The sequence below is a fragment of the Procambarus clarkii genome, chromosome 21 (assembly GCF_040958095.1).
Source record: "Procambarus clarkii isolate CNS0578487 chromosome 21, FALCON_Pclarkii_2.0, whole genome shotgun sequence".
Classification (NCBI taxonomy): domain Eukaryota; kingdom Metazoa; phylum Arthropoda; class Malacostraca; order Decapoda; family Cambaridae; genus Procambarus; species Procambarus clarkii.
In genome coordinates, this window is record NC_091170.1 from 36,096,578 (window position 1) to 36,122,089 (window position 25,512).

Consider the following 25,512-nt stretch of genomic DNA (forward strand, 5'->3'; position numbering starts at 1 on the left):
TAGTGAGGGCTGCGGAGGTGAAGGACCAAGCGATAGTGAGGTAGCAACAGCTTCCCCAAGTGTGTTCTCGGGCAAGGCCGGGAAAGCGAACGTAGGCGGGATGGCTAGCTGAGATAGTAGGCTAGCTGAGTGTAGTAGTATGAGGTGGTGGTGGAAACACCACCTCCACCACCCGTGTTAAATAATCCATTCTTATCTACACTGTCAATTCCCCTGAGAATTTTGTATGTGGTGATCATGTGTCTCCGAATTCTTCTGTCTTCCAGCGACGTGAGGTGCAGTTCATGCAGCCTTTCCTCGTAACTCATGCCTCTTAGTTCTGGGACTAGCCTAGTGGCATACCTTTGAACTTTCTCCAGCTTCGTCTTATGCCTGACAAGGTACGGGCTCCATACTCCAGGATGTGTGTGTATTTACTTTACTATTTATATTTACTATTTGTGTCCTGCAGAATCGAGCAATTAGCTCTTGGACCCCACCTTTCTAACCAATCTATTTTTCCTCTTTTATGTCTCGTACATATATTTATCTAACATGCGTACGCGCGCGTACACATCCCCAGGAAGCAGCCCATAGCAGCTGTCCAACTCCCAGGTACCTATCTACTACTAGATGAACAGATGTACCAGGGTGAAAGAACTCTGCCTAATTGTTTCTGCCTCGGCCGGGAACCGAACCCGAGTCATTATGCCTACGACCCCAGAGTGCTGTCCACTCGGTGTGTGTGTGTGTATATAAACTAATGAAATGCTGGTTACAGGAGCATGTACTTGAATTGAACATTGTACAAATCATGTAACATATACTATATCAACTTTTTCCCATACTTTACAGTACTTCTCGCCGACTTACAAGTTGAAAAAATAGATCTTATATCAATATCTCACCTTCTCTACAACAAGAGAAGGAACAGGAACAAAATTCACACTATAAATAAATTCTAACCAAGGTGCAATATACATTTTACTAAACAGCTAGGGACTAGTTTATACACTAGTCTATACAATTTATACAACATGCATAACGATCAGCGCCAGTATTACTAGCAACATCGCCAGCATTACTAGCAGCAGCGCCAGCATTACTAGCAACATCGCCAGCATTACTAGCAGCAGCGCCAGCATTACTAGCAACATCGCCAGCATTACTAGCAGCAGTAATGAGAGAGAGGTTGGGTGACTTACCAAGGTGCCCGAGAGGAAGAGAGTGACAGTGATGGAGGTGGCGAGGACCCACGCCATGTAGCCTAGCATCAAGCACCCCACCAGCTGAAATGTAAACACAAGCAGATCACCACACTGTGCAACTCACTCATCTTGCCTCAAGCAAGCTGCAATGCTGAAAACAGTTGCATGTGTTGGTAATATCAACAATTCAGCCCATCCACCTGTTTTGGTAGTACTTATAGTAACGATGAGGACCATAGTATATATACCGACCTACAACGAAATTAAAACGTAGAAATCTGAACTATTGAGTTGAACAAGCAGGAAAACTTTTTTACTTAGGATGCTTTGACAAATTAAACTAACCTATCCTAACCTTCCTAGGCATAATACACGATAGCTAAAGCCTAATATAGTACATATGTGTGCTATACTAGGCCTAGGAATATTTAAGTCTGTGTTTTAGCTTCATTATTTTAAAAGAAGTTCTTACTATGCTACCATCACTAAAGGCTATACTACTGTCAGTGTACTACTATCTAAAAGCTAAGAACGTACAAATTCTTACTGTTGTCGATCGTCACAATAGGTACCATCTAAACAGGAGGATGGGTTGTTGCAATAACATCATCAGGTTAAGTAAAAGCAGTTTCTCCTTGGAGCATCTAAGGTTTAATATAGTAAGGCCACCAATATCCTGAAGCCTGTTCTCTGGCAAGCGTACCATCTTGTGCTATTAAATGCACCAAATAAAACCTAAATCTAGTACTAGTGCAAAAAAAAAAAAAAAAAGGCACATAGCTAGGCCTACTGAACTGCTAAATCTTTTACTGCAATTAATGATTTGCCTAAAAAACAGACTATCAGTGGCTAATGCTGCCAAAGGCAGTTTAACTATACTATCACTACTTTAAATTAAATGTAACAGCCAAAGACCTGTGAAAATAACAATGCTACAGTATTCTTTAAGTACAGAGTACAGACAAAACACGTTACTGCGTTGTTGTACCTAATATACGGTATCTAGCATCATATATTCCGGGGAATATAGGATTAAGGACTTTGCCCGAAACGCAATACGTGTTAGTGGCTGTACAAGAATGTAACAACTCTTGTATATATAAATAAATAAATAAATAAAAATAAATATTTACACGTATTCATAAGGGACCTTCGATAGAAGCCTAACATGTATATAGTTATCTTTTCAATTTTAAAATTGAAACATTAGCGTTAAAAACCCTGTATGTTGTGATTATATTTTCCTGGTTTCCAAGGCGGTTACCTTGCGATGGTTTCGGGGCTCAACGTCCCCGCGGCCCGGTCCCCGACTAGGCCTCCTGGTTGCTGGACTGGTCAACCTGGCCGTTGGACACGGTTGCTCGCAACCTGACGTATGAATCACAGGCTGGTTGATCAGGTATCCTTTGGAGGTGTTTATCAAGTTCTCTCTTGAACACTGCTACGCAGAGAGGTCGGCCAGTTATTCCCCTTATGTGTAGTGGAAGCGTGTTGAACAGTCTCGGGCCTCTGATGTTGATAAGAGTTCTCTCTCAGGGTCCCTATTGCACCTCTGCTCTTCAACGGGGGTATTCTGCACATCCTGCCTTGCCTTCTGGTCTGATGTGGTGTTATTTCAGTGTGCAAGTTTGGGACCAGCCCCTCTACTATTTTCCACTTGTAAATTATTATGTATCTCTCCCGCCTGCGCTCAAGAGAATACAGATTTAGGCATTTTAGTCGGTCCCAGTAGTTATTCAAGTTCAAGTATGTTTATTGAGACAAAAAAGAAATACATCTCAAAGGGATAGAGTAGCTTAGGCTATTTCTACCCCCCCCCCTACAGTAGTTATTTTACTGAGTGGATTAATACAGTAAAGGATCTCTGCACGCTCTCCAGGTCAGCAATTTCTCCGGCTTTGAAAGAGGCTGTCATTGTGAAACCGTATTCTATTCAAGAGAGCACTAGCGTCTCAAAAAGTATCATCAAGTATCATCGGTATAGCATATCTAGTTTGAAACGTTCTTGTTTTTTAAATTCAGTTAAAGGTAACATAGAAAGATAAAACCTACCCTATCCAAACATAACTCAATAATTCATAATATTAATTCAAATCAAACTGAAAATAACGAAACTCACTGCCTGTTGGGCAAACCGTCCCTTGCATACTTGTGTAAAGGAGGAAATGTATATGTCTATCTCTCAGAATGTTCGGTAATACGTTTATTGCTTGTGATGTGTGTCTATGTATTAACATGATGTACTGAACGGAGTGAGAATAGCTTGAGCTACCTCATCCCTTTGTGTGTATTTTACCTCAATAAACTTATTTCAATTTCAATTTTAGTCCCTTGCATATAGGTTGTATCAGATCCAGCCCCATGGTCGAATTACAGATCTTCCCTAGAATGCATCCTCACAACAGTTCCCGAAATCCTTGGTACCTATTTACTACTAGGTGAACAGAGACATTAGGCGAAAGGAAGCATGCCCAACCATTTATGTCTCGCCTGGGAATCGACCCCAGGATCCCTATATTGCGAGTCAAGGACGATGCTAACTGTACTTCATGATTCTATTTTTTATTTTTAAATGTACACGAAATGTATCAATGTATCCGTGACATGTTCTAATTATAAGAGGATAATGTTAATACAATTTCACGTTAGTTGTGGTGTGAGTGGCTTACGAACCTTTTACCGTACTGCATATAAACTCGTTTGGAGCAGTTCCACAGCGTATTACTGTTCATGTGTTGCTTTTTGCAGACTATAACAGCCACCTGGCATTTGCTCTTTGACTATCAAAATGTAATTGTTTTGTATCTCACGTCACTAATAAGAAATATTAATGAAGTAAGATGAACGGGAAATATTTCCCATTGGAAGTGTTGCCGCCAGAGTCGGCTGGTTTACCGTACACCTCGAGTAAAAACTATTACCGAGGCCACAAAAAGATTTTAATCAGATCTCGGCAGAATTTTGTACATTATTCATTTACATTATCTGCACACCTTGTAAGTACACTGACAGATTTCCCTGATTGTAACTTCTATGTATTAATATATTATACATTGGAGGTAGGAATCTTTGTTAATTTTCGACATTGGTTTTCATAGGATAATAGGTTTAATGGTTTTAAGTCACACAACATACACATGTCATTTATCTACATTTCTACAAGAACTAACCAAAGTTCACCAATACAGCTTAATACAAGATACTCAACATACAACATACTCAAGAATGTTATTTCTTAAATAGCAATAAATAAACAGTTGTTGTTGTTAAAGATTTGCCACCTGGAACAAAGTTCCAAGTAGCACGGGCTATGGTGAGCCCGTAGTGCCTTTTAAAAATAAACAGTAGTGTCGGACGGCGTGCACGCACTACCACCAGCCACTGTACCGTGGCAACACGAGTCATCCGTGTAAGTTTTCCCATGTAAACAGACGGAGAAGGCTGCAAACATTGGAACAACCTCATTAATGACTTGATAATAGGTTAGTGAAGGCGAGCTTACGAGGCACTGCAATACCAGAGAGAGAGAGAGAGAGAGAGAATTATCATGGTAAAGCGCCAAGCCATAACGACTATATAGCACTGGGAAAGGGTTAGGATAAGGATTTGGGATGGGACAGGGGGAAGGAGAGACGAGAGAGAACTGACAAGATATTTAGACGTAAAGCTTCAGGCAGGCATTATAGTGTTTAATCACCAAGTCATGTATACGGTGACCAAACCACACACTTAGAAATTGAAGAGACGACGACGTTTCGGTCCGTCCTGGACCACTATCAAGTTGATTGTGAACATGACTGATACTGGACCACAATCAACTTGATAATAGTCCAGAATGGTCCGAAACGTCGTCGTCTCTTCAATATCTAGTGTGTGGTTTGATCAACATTTTTCAGCCACGTTATTGTGACTTCATCTGTACATGTATACGTGTTTACAAACAGATGACAAAGGCGAATGTCAACTGAAAACTAAATGCAAAGTTATTTAGGGTATGCCAGAAAGAAGTTTCATAAATACTTGAACAGCTTTTTTATACGTAAATGTTGCCATGGTTGCTTGAGAAACAGCTCTTGTTACCGTTAAGCACGAATGGTTTTTGTCAGTGGGCGCGTTTATATTATATATATTACATACGAGATATTGTAAGTGTTATATGTACATGTTTTATATGTATGTTCTGGGTCTCCCTGAAGGTAGCAGCCCACCTCAACTCTACTGTAGAGTGGATAGGTATCAGCCAATGTTAAGGCACATATGTAACTACGTGTAACTGTTTCCAGGTAACTCCCTCTGGACTAAATATATATTATATATTACTATATACATTATACTATATATATATTATATATATTTTATTATATTTAATATAATAATCTTCCACTTCAACAAATTTTAAACTTTTAATTTTAAATATGAAAAATATCTCCACTATGTACTTCAAATGCTTCCCTCTCGAAAATACAAACTAAAAGAACATAGAGTGCATTTACAATACAATTAACGATTGTAGTTGTATTTGGAAGCAACAATCAAACTATCCATTAAGTCTCCCCATAACAACTCCCCCCTCCTAACACCCCCATCTTATAACCCACAACAAAACTAAAATTAATTAATGCAAATTAGCGGTTGCAAATTCCCCAGAGGTAAACAAACTCTCGTTGCAACTTTCCCCAACAGATGGCGCCGAGAACACTACAGAGACGGGTGAAATTTGCAAGGAAAGTAGAGAAAACACGTGTTAGCCCATCCCGTTCTCTGTACTTACCACAACATACAAAATAAGAGCTACCGTACTACAGCCTACGAACCCAAGCCACCTGCCTAACCTGGCCAACTTACGCATAGGAAACATCAATATTTGTATTTGTATTACACCTTATTTTGTACGTTGGGGGATCATAGCGGACAAAATGAGGCTCATTAGTTGAGAGGATGGGTTGAAATGCCAGCTGAGCAGACAGTCCTTTCAAGTTGCCACATTGGACAGAAAATTATGTTCTAAATTGTTCAAACATAACGTAACCATTACTCAAACATAACCCACGTATAGAAAACGTGTTTATTTGCGAGCCGCTCTGATTTATATTACGTCATTTTGCCTATTGAGGATTTTGACGTCAAAATGCAATGTATTATTCGCGAGGAGAGGCTGGCTCTATAAAGTCGTCCACGTGGTTGACAACATTTGGGCGAGGTAAGAGTTAGTTTAGTTCATTTATTATGCTCCCCATACCCTTCTTGTGGGCGGTAGTGGAAAGGGTTACAGAGGTAAGACATGAGCATTTTCATGTATTTATAGTTCTCGAGTATTTGAAGTATAATTAAGCTTGGCCTGATTAAAAATTCATCAGTAACAAACCTGTCCTCTTACAAATTACGCCTGAATTTGGCCGTTTGCCCGTATGGCCGCAATTGGACGTAATTTTAATATTACAAAAAATGAATATAAATTTGGGATTTTTTCTTCCAAAACAGTAAGTTAAGGGTCCTCTGGTAAGTTAGGAGGGTAGGAAATTCTCCTAAAGTTTCAAAACGTCATGAAAAACGTTAATTGAACGTTTTCTCTCCTAAACTTACCGAGTAAGCCAGACGACTCAAACAGAAAACGCGACAGTATATCACTTTCGTGAGCAGATTTCATTTCAAATTTACGTCCATTTTTGGCTATAGCGCGCATACGGGCGAAAAGGAACGTTAATTTTAAGAGGACGGGTTAGGGTGTGACGACCGGCAATACGATACTTTCCCTACAACACACCAGTAGTGGGACGACACCTAGTAAGTAATTATCAAAAGAAGGCACCAAACTGGGAAGGCTATGTAGCACCATCAAATGTGCCGAATAATCAGAGGGCGCTAAATCTCACCAAGGACACAAATACGAGAAAAGAAACGCACAAGGCGAACGATATCAAAAGTATCTGATTCACCATGAATACTATCGAGGGACAAGCGACCGTGAGGGATGGTTGAAAAGCAAGACACACACTCGTCCTGGAAGTCAGAACATTCAACAAGGATATGCACGACTGTAAGAGGGACAATACAATTTGAACAATAAGGAGCAGGGCTGGTGCTCCATTAAGTGACCATGAGTTAAGCATGTATGGCCAATATGCAACCTCGCCAGAGCTGTTTCCCATTGCCGGTTACGGTGGAATGAAGAAAGCCATGAGGACACACTACCCTTAAGAGTATGCAATTTGTTACCAGTAACAGAAGACCAACAATCTTGCCAACGGGTAAGGATTGAGGAATGAATAACCGGGTAAAAGTCTGAATAAGGAATACCTTTACTGGAGATGGGACAAGAGTGGACAGCTTCCCTAGCGGCAGCGTCTGCACGCTCATTTAAATGAGACACCAATATGGCTGGGAACCCAACAAAACTCAACTGACTTAAATTTACTGGAAATAAGGAACAGCCAATGCTGACTCTCGACGACTGCTGGATGGACCAGATTAAAGGATCCGAGAGCCATGAGGGCACTACGAGAGTCAATGACAACTACAAAGGAAGATTGACAATGAGAGAGCAGGAGACGAAGAGCATATATAGAGAATAGCATAAAGTTCTGCTGTGAAGATGCTAATCTCCAGACGAAGGCAGCACATATAAATGCGGTCAGGAAAAACAACAGAGTAGCCTACACCGTCCGCAGACTTAGACCCATCTGTGAAGATGGAAACGGAGCGGGAGTGTGAAGAAAAGTGCTCAAGGAAGAGGGTTTCAGAGCCGTAGGAGGGGTAAAGGCTTTAGTGATGCGGATCAAGGATATACAAAACTTCGGAAAGGGGACTCTCCACTGGGGCAAGGAAGGAACAATACGAGGAGAAATATTAGAAATACGAACTGAAAGAGAATCCTGTAAGCGAGATAACCGGACAGAAAGAGGGAGGTGGTGAAGAGGAACAGGAACCACAGGAGGGGTAAAAGTTAAAGCATGACAGAGGCGAGAGGAAAGATGTTGCAAGGACCGCTCAAGATAGCGAAGACAGTAGCGATCACGGCGGTCCTTCGGCGTTCCTGGAGAGATATGAAGCCAGTGTTAACATACAAGCTGAGGGTGGGAAGTTGAACAAAAGGCACCAGAGCTGAGGCGCAACCCAGTATGGTGCAAAACATCAAGACGGCGTAGAGTAGAAGGAAAAGCAAAGGAGTAAGCAGGGCAACCATAATCGAATTTAGACAGGACGAGAGAGGAATGTAAAGCGAGGAGTGCGCGCCTATCCGCTCCCTAAGAAATATGAGAATACCTTAAGGAGGGTAAAGGCCTTAGAGCATTCAACTCAGAGGCAAGAGTTATGGGGCGACCAAGACAAACGAGTGACAAAGATTAACCCCAAAAGCTTAGTGGAATCCTTGTTCACAAGGGGGGGGGGCGACAAAGAGGGACGAAGAATGAGTAAAAGTCCGAGTAAAAGTCATTGCACAAGTCTTAGACATAGCGAACTTGAAGCCATGATCGGTGGCCCAAGACGACACGGCATCAATCGCAAGTTGAAGCCGCCATTGAAGGAGAGGACGAATCATTACCCTGACGGGAAAGGGGTAAGATCGTCGAAATAGAGCGCAGAGAAGACGCCAGAAGGAAGAGAGGAAAGAAGACCATTGAGGGCAACTAGAAAAAGAGTAGTACTCAGAACACTACCTTGGGGCACACCCTCGTATTGCTGAAAAGAGGCAGAGAGAGTGGTACCAAGCCTCACTCGCAAGGAATGACGAGAGAGGAAGCTTTGGAGAAAAAGAGGAAGATTACCGATGAAGGCCAAAAAATGAAGTTGGGACAGAATATGATATCGCCAAGTGGTGTCGTAAGCCTTTTCCAGGTCAAAAAGGACGGCGAACAACGGAGGTCTTCACAGCAAAAGCAGTACGAATATAGACCTTCAAGTTCACCAGGACATTTGTTGTGCTGTGGCACTTGTGAAAACCAAACTGAGAAGGGAAGAAGTGGTGATGGTATTCTAAAAACCACATCAGACGAACGTTAACCATACGTTCAAAGAGTTTGTAGACACAACATGAGGGTAATAGGGCGGAAGTCCTTAAGAGATGTCCCAAGAGACCTTGGTTTCCAAACAGGGAGGACAACAAGCATCGAGCCAGTCCTCATGGACTCCCAGACCCAATTATACAGACTCGGTAAATATTGAGACGTGCCCTGAGGGAGATGGCGAAGCATCTCATAATGAATGCCATCGGAGCCTGCCACCGCAGAACCGCAAAGGGGCAGGGCAGACTGAAGTTCAGAGAGAGAGAGAGAGAAGGGATGGTAAGTCTGAGATGGGTGCAGAAATCTAAAGGACGAGATTCAATGACAGGTTTACGAAGAAGGAAAGAGTGAGGAAGGTGAGAACCAGAGCTAACAGAAGAAAAGTGGGAATCCAGTTCGGGCACGACCTGCAACGGGTCCGCCACAAGAGTACCACTTAAGTGAACGACCGGCGAGACATCGAGAACGAACTTACCCGCTATCTTGCGGACATGCCTCCAGATCTGCGGCAGAGGCGTTTCAGACGTAATGGTTTTAACACAATACTTCCAACACTCACGCTTAGCTGTACGGATGGCCCTACAGGCCACCGCACTCGCCTTCCGAAACAAAAGAAAAGAATCAGCCGTCTGCCGGCGGCGGTGTCTCTTCCAGGCTGCACGCTTACAGCGGACAGCCCGGTACAGTCCACATCCCACCAGGTAACGCACTTCCGTGGTCCCCGAGAGGAACAGCGAGGAATAGAGTGGAGGGCAGCATCGAATGATGATGTCATGAAAGAGGAGGAGGGCGTGAGATAGAGGCAGAAGGGAGAGGTCAGAGAGAGCAGCATGGAGGGTAAATAGGTTCCAGTCTGCATTAGCAAACTGCCACCTAGGGAAGCAGCGGGGAGGGTGAAAAGAGAAAAAGGTAACAAGGATGGGGAAAGGGTCACTGCCATGGAGGTCATCAAGAACCTGCCTCGTGAAATCCAAGTAATGAGACGACGAGCAGAGAGAAAGATCAAGACAGAAAAGGGTGCCAGTCCGAGAGTCCAAATGAGTGGGCTCAACAGAACTCAGAAGAGACAGGGAAGAAGACAGGATGACCGGTTCGAGAAGGCGACCCCGGGTGTTTGTCATAACATCACCCAAGAGGGTACATCGACAATTGAAATCACCCAGCAGTAGCACAGGCTCCGGCAAGGAGTCCAGTACGTGTATAAGATCAGGAAACATTGTAGAGGCGACAGAAAAAGTAGGGGGACGAAGGGAACATCAGAACGAATCAAGAGAGCAGAAGAGGAAGGGGCCCCAGCAAAAGCTGGGGGGGGGGAGGGAAGAGAGAGAGAGAGAAAAAGGAATAGCCATGGAAGCGACCAGGACGAGCACCAAGCATCGGCTCCTGGAGACAGACACAAAGGGTCGAAAACTGTGAAATCAGAAATTGGAGTTCATGGAAATTGGCATAATATCCACGAATATTCCATTGAAGAATGGACATCAACAAGAAGAGAAAGGACAGCAATAGAGAACAATAAAGAAACAAAGGTGAAAAAGGAACACTAGCACGTTAAAGAAGTACAGGATCAGGATCAGCGAAGTCAGGGTTAGGGGGCATGGGTAAACTGAGTAAGTTCAAGTATGTTTATTGAGACAAGAAAGAAATACATCTCAAAGGGATAGAGTAGCTTAGGCTATTTCTACCTCCCAACTGAGTAAGGATGGAAGGAAGGGAGCGGGAGGACCGACCAGAGTCAGTCTGGAGTAAGAGGGGGGGGGGTCCAATCGAGGGGTCAAGGACAGCAGCAGGAGGGGTAGAAACCAGAGAGTGCACCTCAGCAAGGGCAGCAACCGAGAGGGAAGCGGGGCCCAAAGAAACCAAAGCAGGTATAAGGGGTGAAACCGCCGAAACGGGAGGGGACGGAGCAAGAGTGTCAGAGGTAGAGGGCGAGGAAGAATGCGAAGCCTTCTTACCCTCCTTGGGAGGAGGAAGGAGATGAACCAGGCTTGTGCTTCTGACTCAAGAGAGACAGGCGTCCCAGCAACAACGTACTGGACAACAGATTCAAGCGTCTCAACAAGAGAAGAAGAGCGAGAGCAAACAACACGATGACCGCTGGGAGAGTGATGGACATCAGCCCACACAGACAGGCGGCATGGAGAGCTAAGAGACGGAGGAGAAGGATGGGAAGGAGGATCGGAGGGAGATGAGGAAGAAGACACAGGAGATATGACAGACTGTGTAGAAAGAAGGGGAATCCCAGACAAAGAACCATGAGGGGGGATCCTTCGGGACAGAACTTAAAGGAACAGAGGAGGAGGTGGTGGTCGTGTCTGGGTCTAAGGCCTGGAAACGGTTGTGAGACTGAGGAAGGTGGGAAGGACGAAGAGAGGAAGAACGCAACACGCGAGCATAAGAGTCACCAGCGAAAGAAAGGAGACGGCGAACTTGGTGCCTCGCCTCAAGAAAAGACAAACGTTCCCCGTGTTTCAAGGTGAGGACGGCTGCCTCAAGTTTGTAATGTACACACGCGCGGGAGAAGGTAGGATGGGCCTCACCGCAATTGAGGCAGCGAGCCTGGGAAGACGAGCACTCCGACTAAATTGACCTTCGTCCCCACACAAGGGACAGAGAGAGACAGTACTGGAGCATTGGAGGGCACCATGCCCAAACCTCCTACACTTATTACAGAGCCCAGGAGAGGGAATGTACTCCTGGACGGAGCACCTGGCACCAGCAAGAATGACAGAGGGCGGAAGGATCCTACCATCAAAGGTAATCTTCACAACCCGAAGGGGCTGACGGCGACGACCACGAGGGGGCGTTCGTGTAAACGTGTCTACCTGGAGGACAGAATGGCCCTGGGCTTGGAGGATATGCCGAATATTTTCGTGGCAGTCCTGTAGATTCCTAACACCGGTTGCGACATGGGGTGGGAGGAGAACAGTGCCAACACCGAGCGTTCTTGGAGACCCGAACAGAGGTCTTGCCAAGGCAGGATAAGGCGGCCAAGTGGGTAGCTGCATCCTGAGAAGTAGCAGCAACGCATTCTTCATATCCATTCCTGTACCACCATTGCTTGTATATGTGATCATGTAGCTTATGTTAGTAAATATCACATATTTTTACTAATTTGTTTAAGTATATTAAATATACTTATCCATATTATCTCTACAAGCATACACGAGGGACATTATAGCCCCACCTAGTGAACAGTAAGTTTTATATAGAAGTTTCTTGGTGGCTCGAGGGTGGTAGAGCAACATAGACATTTATGAAAATGTACCCTAGGCTGGCGGTCCTGTGTCAACGCTGTAAGTGTAGCAACACTTTGTCAATAGGCAACGTAGTGTATACCCACTGAACTGCATTGTTGGGATGCAGAAATGTTAACCCAGCTGGCGACCTTGTTATAGACAGAAACGCAGGTGGGAAAAGAATTCCTGCAACCTTTTGTTAAGGCTGGCAAGGCTCAGAGGAAGTGTTGTTGAAGGTAAGCCCGAGTCCTCCTTCACTCCTCCGTGGGTCAAGGCAGGAATTGCTAATAGCAGTTTTCCTGTGATTGACTGAAGGGCTCCCAGAGTGAATCACTGGCACCCAGGTGGTGGGAGCAAAGACCTGCCGTGGTGGGCATTACGTGATCCTCTCTTTTGGGACCAAGTGATTCTGGTGAGTGACCTGAGTCAGAGAGACTGAGTATTCTGTCTCCTGAGCCCCTAGCAGCCCACTTGCTAGCATGACCTCGGCCCACCCCCTGTAACACTATCTTGTGCTGAACAAAAATATTTATAAAAATTCGTGCACAATTATTCGCACACCCTGTGTCATTATGTGGTGGAGTGCAGAAAGTTAAATGATTTTAGAGACAACTCTGTAACATAATTTAGAATGAAATACATATTTGATGACCAGACCACACACTAGAAATTGAAGAGACGACGACGTTTCGGTCCGTCCTGGACCATTCTCAAGTCGATTGTGATGAGGACAGGTAGGGACAGGAATTAAATAGGCAAGAGAGAGCTGAGGAGGAAAGTCAGGTGTAGGGGATATTTCGCGCCTTTGAATCTTCCCTTCTTGCCGCCAAGCGTCGAAAGAACCAGCTCAGGTTTCTTAAAGACTGTCTTGCTGAGCAAGTTCTCCCCCATTCTTTATCTCACTTTCTCCAGTTCAACACTTCGGGATCTCCTTTCCCTGAACATGCCCGCCTTCTTCTTCAAGAACTTATTCATGCCACCTCCTTGCAAGTTGACGAGGCTTTTCTTGCTGTTCGTCAACAGCAACGCTTTCTGTCCTCTTCTCTTCCCAGTGATCTATGCAATATCATTTTTCCAATTGCATTTGACACTGCTCACGTCTCCTCTTCCCACCACTCCTCCACACTACACAACAAACTTCAACGCCTGATCTCCAACAGTCCTTGGGCCAAATACTCTCTCTCTCTGACTGTGTTACCAACCTTTCGTCCTACTTTCTTTCTAAGCACCAGCAAGAACTTCTTGGTCTTGGTCTGTCTTTTGCTACTTCCCCTGGCCCACGCTGTGGCATTGATCTCATTAGTTCCTTTGACAGGTTTGTCAATTCTAACTCTAGTACTCTTTCGGACCTGTCTGCCTTTAGAGGGGCCCTTATCCCCGTTCTTGACAGCTTGTTTTCTAAAAATAACCACCTTCCTCGTCGCTTCCAGCTTGCCCTTGCCTCCCTGAAATCTAACAACTCTATTCTTATCCTTCCTTCAGACAAAAGCAATTCCGTGGTTGTCTTTGACCGTGAGGACTACCTCCGAAAAGCAGATGTCTTGCTCTCTGACTCTCACACTTATGCTCCTCTGACTTCTAACCCTTTGGATCGCCTCAAAACTTCCTTTAACCGCAAACTAAGACAGCTCTCTAGTCTTTGCCCTCCTGACTTTGATCTCATTAAACGTTTCCGTGTCATCTGCCCTTCTCTTCCTTATTTCTATGGTCTTCCTAAGACTCATAAACCTGGTGTTCCTCTTCGTCCTATCATTTCTTCACGGGGCTCTATCAGCTATCCTCTTGCCTCCTGGCTCGCTAAAACCCTGACACCTTACCTTGGCACTTTTTCCCCTGCCCACCTTCGTCACTCTCAGGACTTCATAGAAAGACTGCGCCTACAACCCTCTTGTAAAATGCTTAGTCTTGATGTCGACTCTCTGTTCACTAATGTTCCGCTCGATGACGTTCTCTCTTTCCTCAGACAGAAGGCGTCAGAGGGTCTCCTTCCTCTCCCACTTCCCACTGACGTTTTCCTCGATCTCATTAGACTCTGTGTTGAATCTAACTCTTTCTCTTTCAACGGTAAATATTACACTCAAACTTTCGGTGTCGCTATGGGTTCCCCTCTCTCCCCTGTTCTTGCTAATTTCTACATGGAATACTTCGAAACTGTTCTTCTTCCTTCTATTGATACTCGTCCCTCTCTCTGGCTTCGCTATGTTGATGACATTTTTGCTTTATGGCCTCATGACCTTAATCTTTTCCAGCCTTTCCTCGCCTCTCTAAACAATCTGGCTCCTTCTATCCATTTCAAAGTTGAGTGGGAATCTAATTCCCTCCTTCCTTTTCTTGATGTTCATGTTCACAGCTCTGTGTCTGGGTTCTCTTTCTCTGTCTACCGTAAACCCATGCATAGTGGCATGTACATTCACTTCTTTTCCTACCATCCTCCTTCTGTTAAGAAAAGTGTCCTCGTCTCTCTCTTCCTCCGCGCTCTACGCATCAGCGACCCTCAGTTTCTTGATTCTGAAATTGCCTTTATCTACAAATCATTCTCTTGCCTTGGTTATCCTTTGCATTTCATCAACTGTGCCCACTCTCAAGCTAAACGAAATTTCTTTCATCCTAAACCTGCTTCCAACACTAGTAGCACTGTACTATGCCTTCCCTTCATATCTGAACTCAAAACTTTTACCAATACCTTTCGTCCTCTAGACATTAAACTCGCCTTTCGACAAACTAACACACTTCGTAGCAATCTAGTTCACACTGCTCCTCCTGCTTCTAATGCTGCTGGTGTCTACTCTATTTCCTGTTCATCTTGTCCTCTCCAATACTTTGGCGAAACTGGCCGTACACTGAATGACAGACTTAAAGAACACAAGAGAAGTGTTATGTCTGCAGACACTAACAGTGCTCTCTTCTGCCATGTGAGGGATTCTAATCATCCCATTGATTGGTCTTCCTCCAAAATAATCTTTCCTGCCTCTACTCTACACAGACACCGTCTTGTAGAATCGGCTCTTATTAACAATGTACCCAACATGAACTTGAGTCCTGGCTTTGTTGCTGTGGACTCTTCCCTTTCACAGTATATACTCAAATGCTCTAATCTTTCTAACAAACGTGACTTAACATAAGCTTTCCCCCTTCCATTTCTTTCTTTCTCTTTCCCTTTCTTTCTCTCTTCTCCCTTTTTCTGTTCATTGTCTTCTACGCTCCCTTGCTATCCTCTTCTTATTCCTATTACCATCTCCTTCGGTGGTTATAATAGGAGCTGCCTCGTATGGGCCAATAGGCCTGCTGCAGTTCTCATTACTACTATCCCCTACACCTGACTTTCCTCCTCAGCTCTCTCTTGCCTATTTAATTCCTGTCCCTACCTGTCCTCATCACAATCGACTTGAGAATGGTCCAGGACGGACCGAAACGTCGTCGTCTCTTCAATTTCTAGTGTGTGGTCTGGTCATCATACTTCAGCCACGTTATTGTGACTCATCGCCTGCAAATACATATTTCTTTAACGTATCTGTTACCAGAAAGTTTACCCAACTATCCCCCAGTTTGCTAACTGTAGCTAGTGAATGCAGGTGACAGTAACCTTCCCATCACCGTCCACTGCATGTGGGGATGTAGTTGGGAAAATGCAGTTGTGTGCAACTAGCTCAAACTGTAAATTACTTAGCCAGAAAACTGTTGTGATTCAGGTCTTTAACACATGTTTGTTTAAAATCAAAATCGAGATAGAGGATGTCGTACAGGATCATGCAGTGTTAGAATTGGTGAATATATCACATAGCACTTACTATCACACGGCTCACTAGACGTTTTATGCTGCGCATAATATATACGGGCAGCATAAAACGTCTAGTAAGCCGTGTAGTCTAGTAATAAAATAGTGTGTGTATGTGCGTATATGTGTGAGTGCGTATGTGTGTGCATTCACCTAGTTGTGCTTGCAAGGGTTGAGCTCTGCTCTTTCGGCCCGCCTTTCAACTGTCAATCAACTACAAATTTTATTCTATAGCCCCTTCATTCAGCAAACTCAGGCTTAATTCTATAATAATTAAAAAAAATATACTCATGGATGAGCCGAATTATAAAATATATAATAATGAGAGCAGAGCACGGCAGGTGTTGACTAGCCACTGAAGGCACTAAACGACATGTACAGCAAACTTCACCACAGTCATGTCTAACGCAACACGCAAGCGACCGTGACAGACGAACAAGAGAGGACCGCCAAGCACGGTTCGGCCTGACTGGGCTGTTAAAATATATACGGGTCAACCATGTAATAGTATCAGTAACTATTGACAACAGCGGCAACAAATTTGATTTCTCTACCTCAAATTTTTATATTGATATTTTTGGCAATTTGATTCTGGCAAATTTTATATTTTTTTTGCAATTCAACTACTAATGGCTTTCACAGCTAACGCTTATTAGCAACATCTCGTGTAAAATATAATTTGGAAGAAGGCTCTCAGTGGTAGCCTGGCTTACCTTATCGTTGCCTTCCATTTCTCTAAATAATAATATGAAGATTCAAGCCACCACTTAAACAATTCCACAAGTTGTATTTGGGGGACGTTTATTATGCCAAGTTATAAGCCGATCTGCACAACTGTAATCACTGTTATAGGCGAGTTGATTTTGAGCTTGGCGAGCCACGAGAATATAAAGCGGTACGGCAGATGGTCAAGGCGACGAGGCGAGCCAACATTTATCGCCACCACCCACCATCCTTGACGCCCAAGATTTATCCAGTTCACACATGCACTGATAATATCCCGTGCTTGTATGGTTATATACCAGCTACACAAGCTGTGGAGCGGGAGAACCGAGGCATAGCCAGTTACATTATGAAATAATACTAAATAATACTAATACTATATTTTCTTATTGACTTGTGCTCGTATGTTAAGAGATATCTTTATCACACCACCTCACGCTTTAGATGAGGGGAGGTGAGAGGGAGGGAGAGTTCCGGGCGCACCCGGATACCCCAGCTCGTGTTTTAAATATTTAAGGCTATTGAAAACAAAGGTACGGTGGTGGTGGCGTTAGGTCATGCACCAGTGTATGAGACAATGCACCTGGTATCCTTACGTGCAGTAGGTGGTTGGTCCAGTAGTGTATAACAACCCCCCCCCCCCACAAACCACACCTGCTACCATCATTAAGAGGTTCATACCGGTAGAACAATGACCTCTGATTATCTCTTATCAAATGCAACTTCTTACTACTGTGTGCTCGTCTCTGAGTATTCAGAGACGGTAAGTTCGTCATCATGCTGGATAACTAACAGTAGTTCCTAACTCCTTTTTAATGGAAAGCAGTGGTTCTCCCTTATCATTCCCAGGCACCTTCAAAATTCCCCCCCCACCCCCACTATAATTCTTGGAGCCCCCCAGATGAACAAGAATCATCAACTTGAGGGACAACAAACTCCCAACCATATGTGAAAGAATTGAGCAGCTCAATACTATTTTCTGTGTAAGGGTCACCCATACTAACATCCATAACATCCGACATCACCCATACTACTTGATAAACTGACTGGTGCTGTTTGTAGGGGGATAAGTGTTTCCAACGCGACAGTGGGCAACCTATATGCAAACTGGTTGAGTAGAAGTGTTGCCAATCTCTTCAAACTGAATATTCCATTTTGTATGCATTGTTCTAGCTAACGATATTCCATTATATCTGTACTCTGATATACAAGTGTCTTACACGTCCATCAGCTAAAAGATTTAGGAAAACACAACACTCCTCAAAGCAACAACATTTGAAACTCTCGATTCCTTTATAAATAACTTACGGCCTCACGAGCACTATGCTTACACTGATGGGTCTGTTCAAATGTCAACAGGCCGCACTGCAGCAGCCTGTAGTATATACAAAGACAACATACGCACACAGACCACAAGTGCGAGGGTGAATAACTGGCTTAGCTCCACACATGCAGAATTAGCTGCACTAAAACTTCCTCATTTTCTATGAGTCGGTCCTGTTAGGTTATATTAGGTTCGGGAAATTTAGTACATAATTTTTGTGACGACCTGACAACTCGAAAAGAACGGGTTGATCACCACAAATTAAACTGTATGGAACAGGTAGAACTGATGAGTTAGCCAAAACTTTCTCATAATGAGGGAATTGATTATCATCTTGGACTGCCTTTGAGCAGCCTGAGGGTATTATTATTTCGGGGAACATCAACAAAATCTCGTCGACTTGAGGCAAAGTGAAATTCGCGGCTGCGGGGTGCCGGGCCGCGCGGGTGGGTGAACACTCTTGTCACACGTTATAAAGCCCACTACACCTTACACAACTGGCTTCGCTAGAAGTGCTCTAGTGATTTATGGCCTGCTTAACGCCCCGTTTGCTTAAACGTCATCGAAACCGCCCATCTCATGATTTGACAAACGTCAAATTTGAAGTGCTTTAGCTTAACCAGAAGCGTACGAACCTAGGCAACTTATCTAATGTATCAAAGCCGATGTTCATTAGCCAGATAAAATTATTTACATGGATTTCCCCGGGGGCCACTAACATACTAGTGGCCTTGACGAGGACAGGAACCCAACGACTTGTCAAAGATCTCATCATTTGTCCTGATGATTTTTTTCCAACTGGATTTTAAAGTTCAGCAGTTTTGGCCTTTATGGCTTCGGTGGGTAGGCGGTTCCGTGGATTTATAACCCAGTGGGTGAAAACCCACCTCCTGTTTTCAGTCCTACATTATGGCTTGAATTTGAAACCGTTCCTCCTTGTTTGAGTTACATTTGACCTTTCTGAAGAAGTTGTCTAGATCAACATCATCCTAATTGTTTTGTATTTTAAAGGTTTCGATGAGATCCGCCCTGTCATGCCTGGTTTGCAGTGTTGTTAGTCCTGTGGCCCTCAACTGTTCCTGATACGTGAGTTGACTTAGCGCTGGAAGTATTTTGTTGCCGGGTGTTGCACTTTCTCCAGAGCAGCTATGTCCTTCTGAAGATGAAGTCTCCATTCTTGGATACAGTAATCCAAATTGATCACTAGAGATTTATACAATTAAATCTCTACCTTCTTTTCCTTAAAGTTAAAGGTATGCTTGATTATTCCAAGGATTTGGTTAGCTTTTTGACTGCTGCTTCTACCTGTTGTGCAACTTTCAGTGAATGGTGGATGTTGACTCCGAGGTCCTTTTTTTCATCAATCTGCTGTAATGTAATATTATTAATTTGGTAATTATGACGTGGGTTGCAATGCCCCACATGTAAGGTCATACATTTGCCACTGTGTCTAGAATTTAACTCTTGTTTCGCAAACAAAAATTTGTTTATACTGTACGTGCATAATTTATATCGAACCTTAGTTCTAAATTAAATGATTTAATTAGTCTTGATTTCTGCCGATACATATAATTGGTTTATAGCATAAATGTTTCAACGTTATAGAAATCCAACCCTTCCGTTCCTCCCTTTTTTCTTACTTGTAAATTCTAACAGTTTCTAAAAAAAAAATATTGTTACAACTTTGTTGTGTTTGTGTTGATTGAAATGTCATCTACGTAAACCAGACCACCTTGAATCCCCTCCCCCCCCTTCCACTGATTCGTATACCGTTAAGCCTAATGCAAGGAATCTCCCAGACAAGCGTGTGTGTCTGGAGGTAAAAAGTTGCCTAGAAGTGGATAATGCAACTCATTCAGTTATTAGTTAATCTCTGCATTTCCTGGTTGATGACGTGGTTCAAGATTCATTCTCGACTCGCGATCTCCATTAACTAGTATATTGAGTTTATGAATGGACCCCACAACCCTCCTGTGAGTGGTAGCCCGAAGGTCACACACTCCCAATGTGGTGGATTAGTTTTCATTTCCTTCAAATTTGTGATCAAGATGCAAGGATAGTAGTCTAAGTACATGATGCTACAGTGGTCACGAAGAGCACGGAAGACGGCAGACACCACGTGTGTGCACCACCAGAAATCTACACTAACGAGTTTAGTCTTCAGATCACATTAAGCATTATGCTCCGTACATTTTTCACGAGACATTAATTTAAATAACAGGTCAAATTCTCGGCAAGAGTTCCAGGACGAAGTACCACAAAACATTTATCTCACAAACTACAACTAATTCAAATAGGCTAAGCTTACAAACTAAATAGAGTGCTAATGTATAAGTTATGTAGGCAATGCTGTAACTTTTTTAGCTGAAGAAATACTGAAGGGTTGGATCCGGAGCCTATTACGGGTCTCTCTATACCCTTTCCACCAACGCTCACACCAGGGTTATGGGCGCATGCAAATGAACTAAATTGTCATGAATCGGATTACTACCAAAAATCTTATGCATATTACATGGTCATCACTAATCTTCCCACTGGGCGGGTCCGGGGTGCATGAGAGGTGTGTAACTAGTTTTTCAACATGTGGGTACAGGAGTGAGACGACTTACCTAACTAGTTTTTTTTCGCCGAACACGACTCTACAATAGGTTTAACTCCCAGGTCTCCAATTACTGCTTGGTGAACAAGGGCGAACAGTTACGGATTGGTTCCCAGACAATCCTCCCCGAGTTTTGTCACAGGGCGAGTGAGTGTGCACTAGCATAATTGTACTTGCGAGGGGTCAAGTTTCGGCTCTTTGGTCCCGCCTCTAAAATTTCAATCGACTGGTGTACAGGTTCCTAATCTTATTGGGCTCTTTCATATCTACCTTTGATGTTGTGTATGGAGTCTGCCTCCACATCATCACTTTCTGATGCAATCCATTTATTAACTACCCTGACAGTGAAAAATTTCTTTCTAATATCTATGTCTCATTTGGGTACTGTTCCACCTTCCCTCCCCCCTTGTGCGAGCACCACTCATGTTAAATAATTATTTTTATTTATCCTGTAAATTCCGGTGTTAATTTTGTACGTAGTAATCATGTCTTCCCGAACTCGCGTGTTTTCCGGCGACATGATTTGCAATTCACGCAGCCTCTCCTCGTAGCTCCTGCCTCAGAGTTCTGGGGATAGTCTATTGGCATACCTGTCAACGTTCTTCAACGTCGTTTTATGTTTGACAAGCATAAGACTTCACGCCTCTGTGAAGCATCAAGTACCGACTTCAATCTCAGAGTATGCAGCTCCAGCATGGTCTTACACGTGGGGTATACACGATTCTAAATGATTCCTTACACAAACTTCAAAAGACAGTTCTGATGTTAGCCAGCCTCGCATACGCCGCTGATGTTATCCTTTTGATGCGGGCTTCAGGAGACATGTTCGGTGTGATATCAACTCCTAGATCTTTTTCTGTCCGTTTCGTTGAGGACTTCGTCTTCCATTCGGTACCTTGTCTGGCCTCCTACTCCCTCCAACTAGCTTCATTACTTTACATTTACTCGAGTTGAACTTTAGTAGCCATTTCTTAGACCATACCTTCAGTTTGTCTAGGTCATCTTGTAGCCTCTTGCAATCTTTCTCTGTCTTAATCTTCCTCATAATTTTCGCATTACCAGCAAACATTAAGAGAAACCAGTCTAGCAGATTCCCTCTGGGAGATCGTTTACATATATCAGAATCGGGATGAGTCCAAAGACTGACCCCCTGTGGGACTCCACTAGCGACGCCTCGCCAATGAGACCTCGCCCCCTCACAGTGACTTGCTGTCTTCTGTTGCTTAGGTGCTCCTTTTTCCAATGGAGTTCCCTTTTATTCCTGCCTGTATCTCCAGTTTATGAACGTCTCCTATGGGGTACTGTGGCAAAGGCTCTAGCAATAAAAAAAAATATGCAGTCTGCCCACCCTTCCCTTTCTTGCCTAGATTTTTGTCGCCTGGCCAAAGATATCTATTAATCCTATGAGGCAAGATTTGCCATCCCTGTTGCCATGCTGATGATGTGTTGCAAAGTTCGTGCGTGCGTGTGGGGCTACTAGGCCAACTATAGTCATCCCCAGGATGCAACCTCCAGAGACTAACTCCCAAGTACCTGGGAATCTCTGGGCATGAGGTGAAAAGAAACGCTGCTTAACTGTATCTGCTCCGGATGGGACTGGAGCCCGGTCAGTACCACTGAGGCCTCTGTTCGCCACAAATATAAATTGCATAGCTTAAAAGATTTTTGGGGTCCAGTTCATAAACCCAAATATATTTTGCCAACGGTCATCAAGTGGGTATGGGGTCCACATGCCAAAAACCTTAGGAATTATCTTGAGGATGGCGAGGGACCTTGTGAGTGTGTGTGTGTGTGTAGGCTGGAGATACACTGCTGCCAGACAGCCAGTTTCTCCCAGTACGAGTTTCTCCGCCAGATGTTTGTCCGGGTTTGTGGGTTATCACCAACGTGAAGACGACCACACCAGTCTACCTAATCTACATAGTGTCTTGGCTCTTCCTAGTCTATGATCAGAGGCGTGTCATCTGGTGAAGGTGTGAAGTAGAATGTGTTTGTTTTATTGTCTTCCAAATAAATTGTGCCAAATTGTTCGGAAACCCAGACAATTTCCTGAAACCCATCACTCTTATTACCTCCTAAAACTGAATGTTTAGAGAAATGCCTAATTTGAAATAAATTTCTGGCAATATCACGACCTTCCGAATAAATTTATATCTGCTACAGTTAAGCAAGTCCCAGCTGTGTCTGGGTACAAGTGATAGGATGAACGGATTTTTTTTCTATTGGGGGATGTTGTACATGCTGCATTCTGTTATGGCGTTACGTTTCGTCAAGACGAGTAAAGCTGCCCAATAAACTAGCCTTTCGGGGCAATATGAAAAATACCATATATTAATAACCTAACCACTTGGGCTAGTTGGTAAAGCAACGACCTCCCTTCTTTCATGTCGGCGTTCGATCCCCAACGGTCCAATTGGTTAGGCACCATTTCTTCCCTCTCTGTTTATCCTCGTATCCCATCCAACAGATGTACAACCGTACTGGCTTGGCACTTTCCCATGTAATTACCTTAACGTACCTGCTATTAACATATGAAGCTCTACATACATTTTCACAACATTTTTTACATTAACCGAGACCAGCAGACAAAGCCACGAACTCCGCGAATGTAAATCAGAAATGACTTAACACCATCTCGGGCCATTAACACACGACACAAAGATACATACAAAAGGGTCATTATGAGGGAGAGAGTCAAGGCTGACACCAGCTTCCGTCTCCCGACACGCTTTCTTGCTGGCCTGGAGCTTGAGGCCTGAGGCTGCCTGCTGTGTCAGCTGTTGTGCCCGGTGTGCCATATGCCACCAACACTCTTATCTGTCTCGTGTCATATACCACCAAAGATCTTACCAATATCGTGTCATATGCCAATAACGCTTTTGCCAGTCTGGTATCATATGCCAACAACTACCAAAACACGGCTTAAGATGGCACAAGACTGTGACATTGTTAAAGCCGAGTTGTTAGCACAACCTTGCATGATCTACCAAAGGGTAGGTCGCACACGGGAGCCCTTGACTTATGATACAACTTATCTAGACAATTTCGTTGTAAAAATAGTCATTGGTTTACTTTAGATACTGGTCTGGTGGGCGTTATCGCCGCCGTGCCTCGCAAGATAAACAATAACATCTCGAAGGGTATTGTGATTGATTCGCCATCACTCTTGATCATTACCGAAATGTGTGTTCTTGCCACTGCCTTAAAGAGTGAAAGACCCAGAGATCAACTTTCACAGTTTCATTGTCAACACCGTCCGTCAGTGATCGTTTTTTTCGTCAGTGAACGCCTTTTGTTTTACTTTATTAAATCACGACGACAACGATTTTTTTTTTGTCTGTTGTGGTGTATACCGAGTTCGCTAAAAGGTGTTTGTGATATATATTTTAAGCTATTATTCAGAGCTACGTCGTCATATCTGTGTGTTCTTAAAGTAAATGTATCATAAACAGAAAATCTATCTCCATCCGCACCAACACACACACAAAGATACCGCGGTGGTCTAGTTTAAGTAAATAAAGTGTCACAAAGTGCAACAGTTGGAAGGTAGCAAGTTGGTATTACAGCTTGCTTTTTATTGTTTATTTTTTGTAGTTCTTACAGTACGTGCGAACTTTAAAAATATTGCATAACAATTTTGTCAGATGATTGTTAACAATTTCCAATGCTTAAATGCAAATGAAATAAACATGAAGTTTTGTATGCATGCGTCGCATGAGTGCAAATAGATACATTTAATTCAAGAACAGTGACGCTATCTAGAGGATACGTGCGACCACTGCTCGTGTCTCCAGCAGCAGCAGCCTCCAACTACAACCTCATAAAATGCCAAACGATGATCGAGAAAGCATTGTAGGAACTGAACTACCAGGACAGACTGAGGCAGATGAACCTTTAACACTAAGAGAGGAAAAACATGAGACATGATCCAAGTAGGAGATTCTCAGGGAAATCTACCCATGTTTATGCCGAGGAGCAACACATACTACTGTATCCCAGCGTAGATCTCGCCTTCGAAGGACATCACTTTGGGAAAAAATCACCCCGGAACACGTCAACTCTCATATCAAGAACGGTTGAGGCCTGAGGACTAACAACACTATACACCAGACATGACAGTACTGATCTCATCGAGACCTTTAAAACACTGAACATATTGGAATAAATTAATCCAGATCATTTCTATTAAAAGTTACAATATAACACACACACAAGGGACAAGAGCGTCAGGCTCAACAAGCCACAACACTAGTTCAAAATTCATCTGAAAAAATTTATCCGGTACTCACGGGGGACCTTCAACAAGCCGCCGGCTTCACTAGAGATGATGGCCTTCATGTTAACTGAGACTGTGTAAGAAACACTTCACCGGTATAAATGCAACAATTCGAGCAAATTATAAAGAAAACAAAAGTAAAGCCGACGAGGTTAACACCATCCTTGTATAAACAACTGCTAGGCCGATGACCAGCAACAAGACGGTGGATGTCATTACCTTGCGACGTGTCAATCGTAGTGAACACAATAATTGAGGTAACCATAGGCGGCCTATTGGCCGCTGTGAAGCACTTATTAACATCCAACCAAAATCGCCCATAAGTATCTATAACCTATACTTCAAACATTCCACCAATCACACTATTATGCTACCAGGTAATATGT

The 25,512-nt window shown here is 43.5% G+C and overlaps 1 protein-coding gene across 2 annotated transcripts in view; it reads right to left on the reverse strand.

Moving 5' to 3' along the window:
• LOC123760603 (tetraspanin-13) overlaps window positions 1-25,512 on the reverse strand; it is a 78,568-nt gene that overhangs the window by 33,831 nt on the left and 19,225 nt on the right. For both annotated transcript variants that reach the window (XM_045746307.2, XM_045746308.2), the window contains exon 2: window positions 1,185-1,268. In XM_045746307.2, the coding sequence (XP_045602263.1) occupies window positions 1,185-1,268 (84 nt within the window). The remainder of the gene's footprint in view (window positions 1-1,184; window positions 1,269-25,512) is intronic.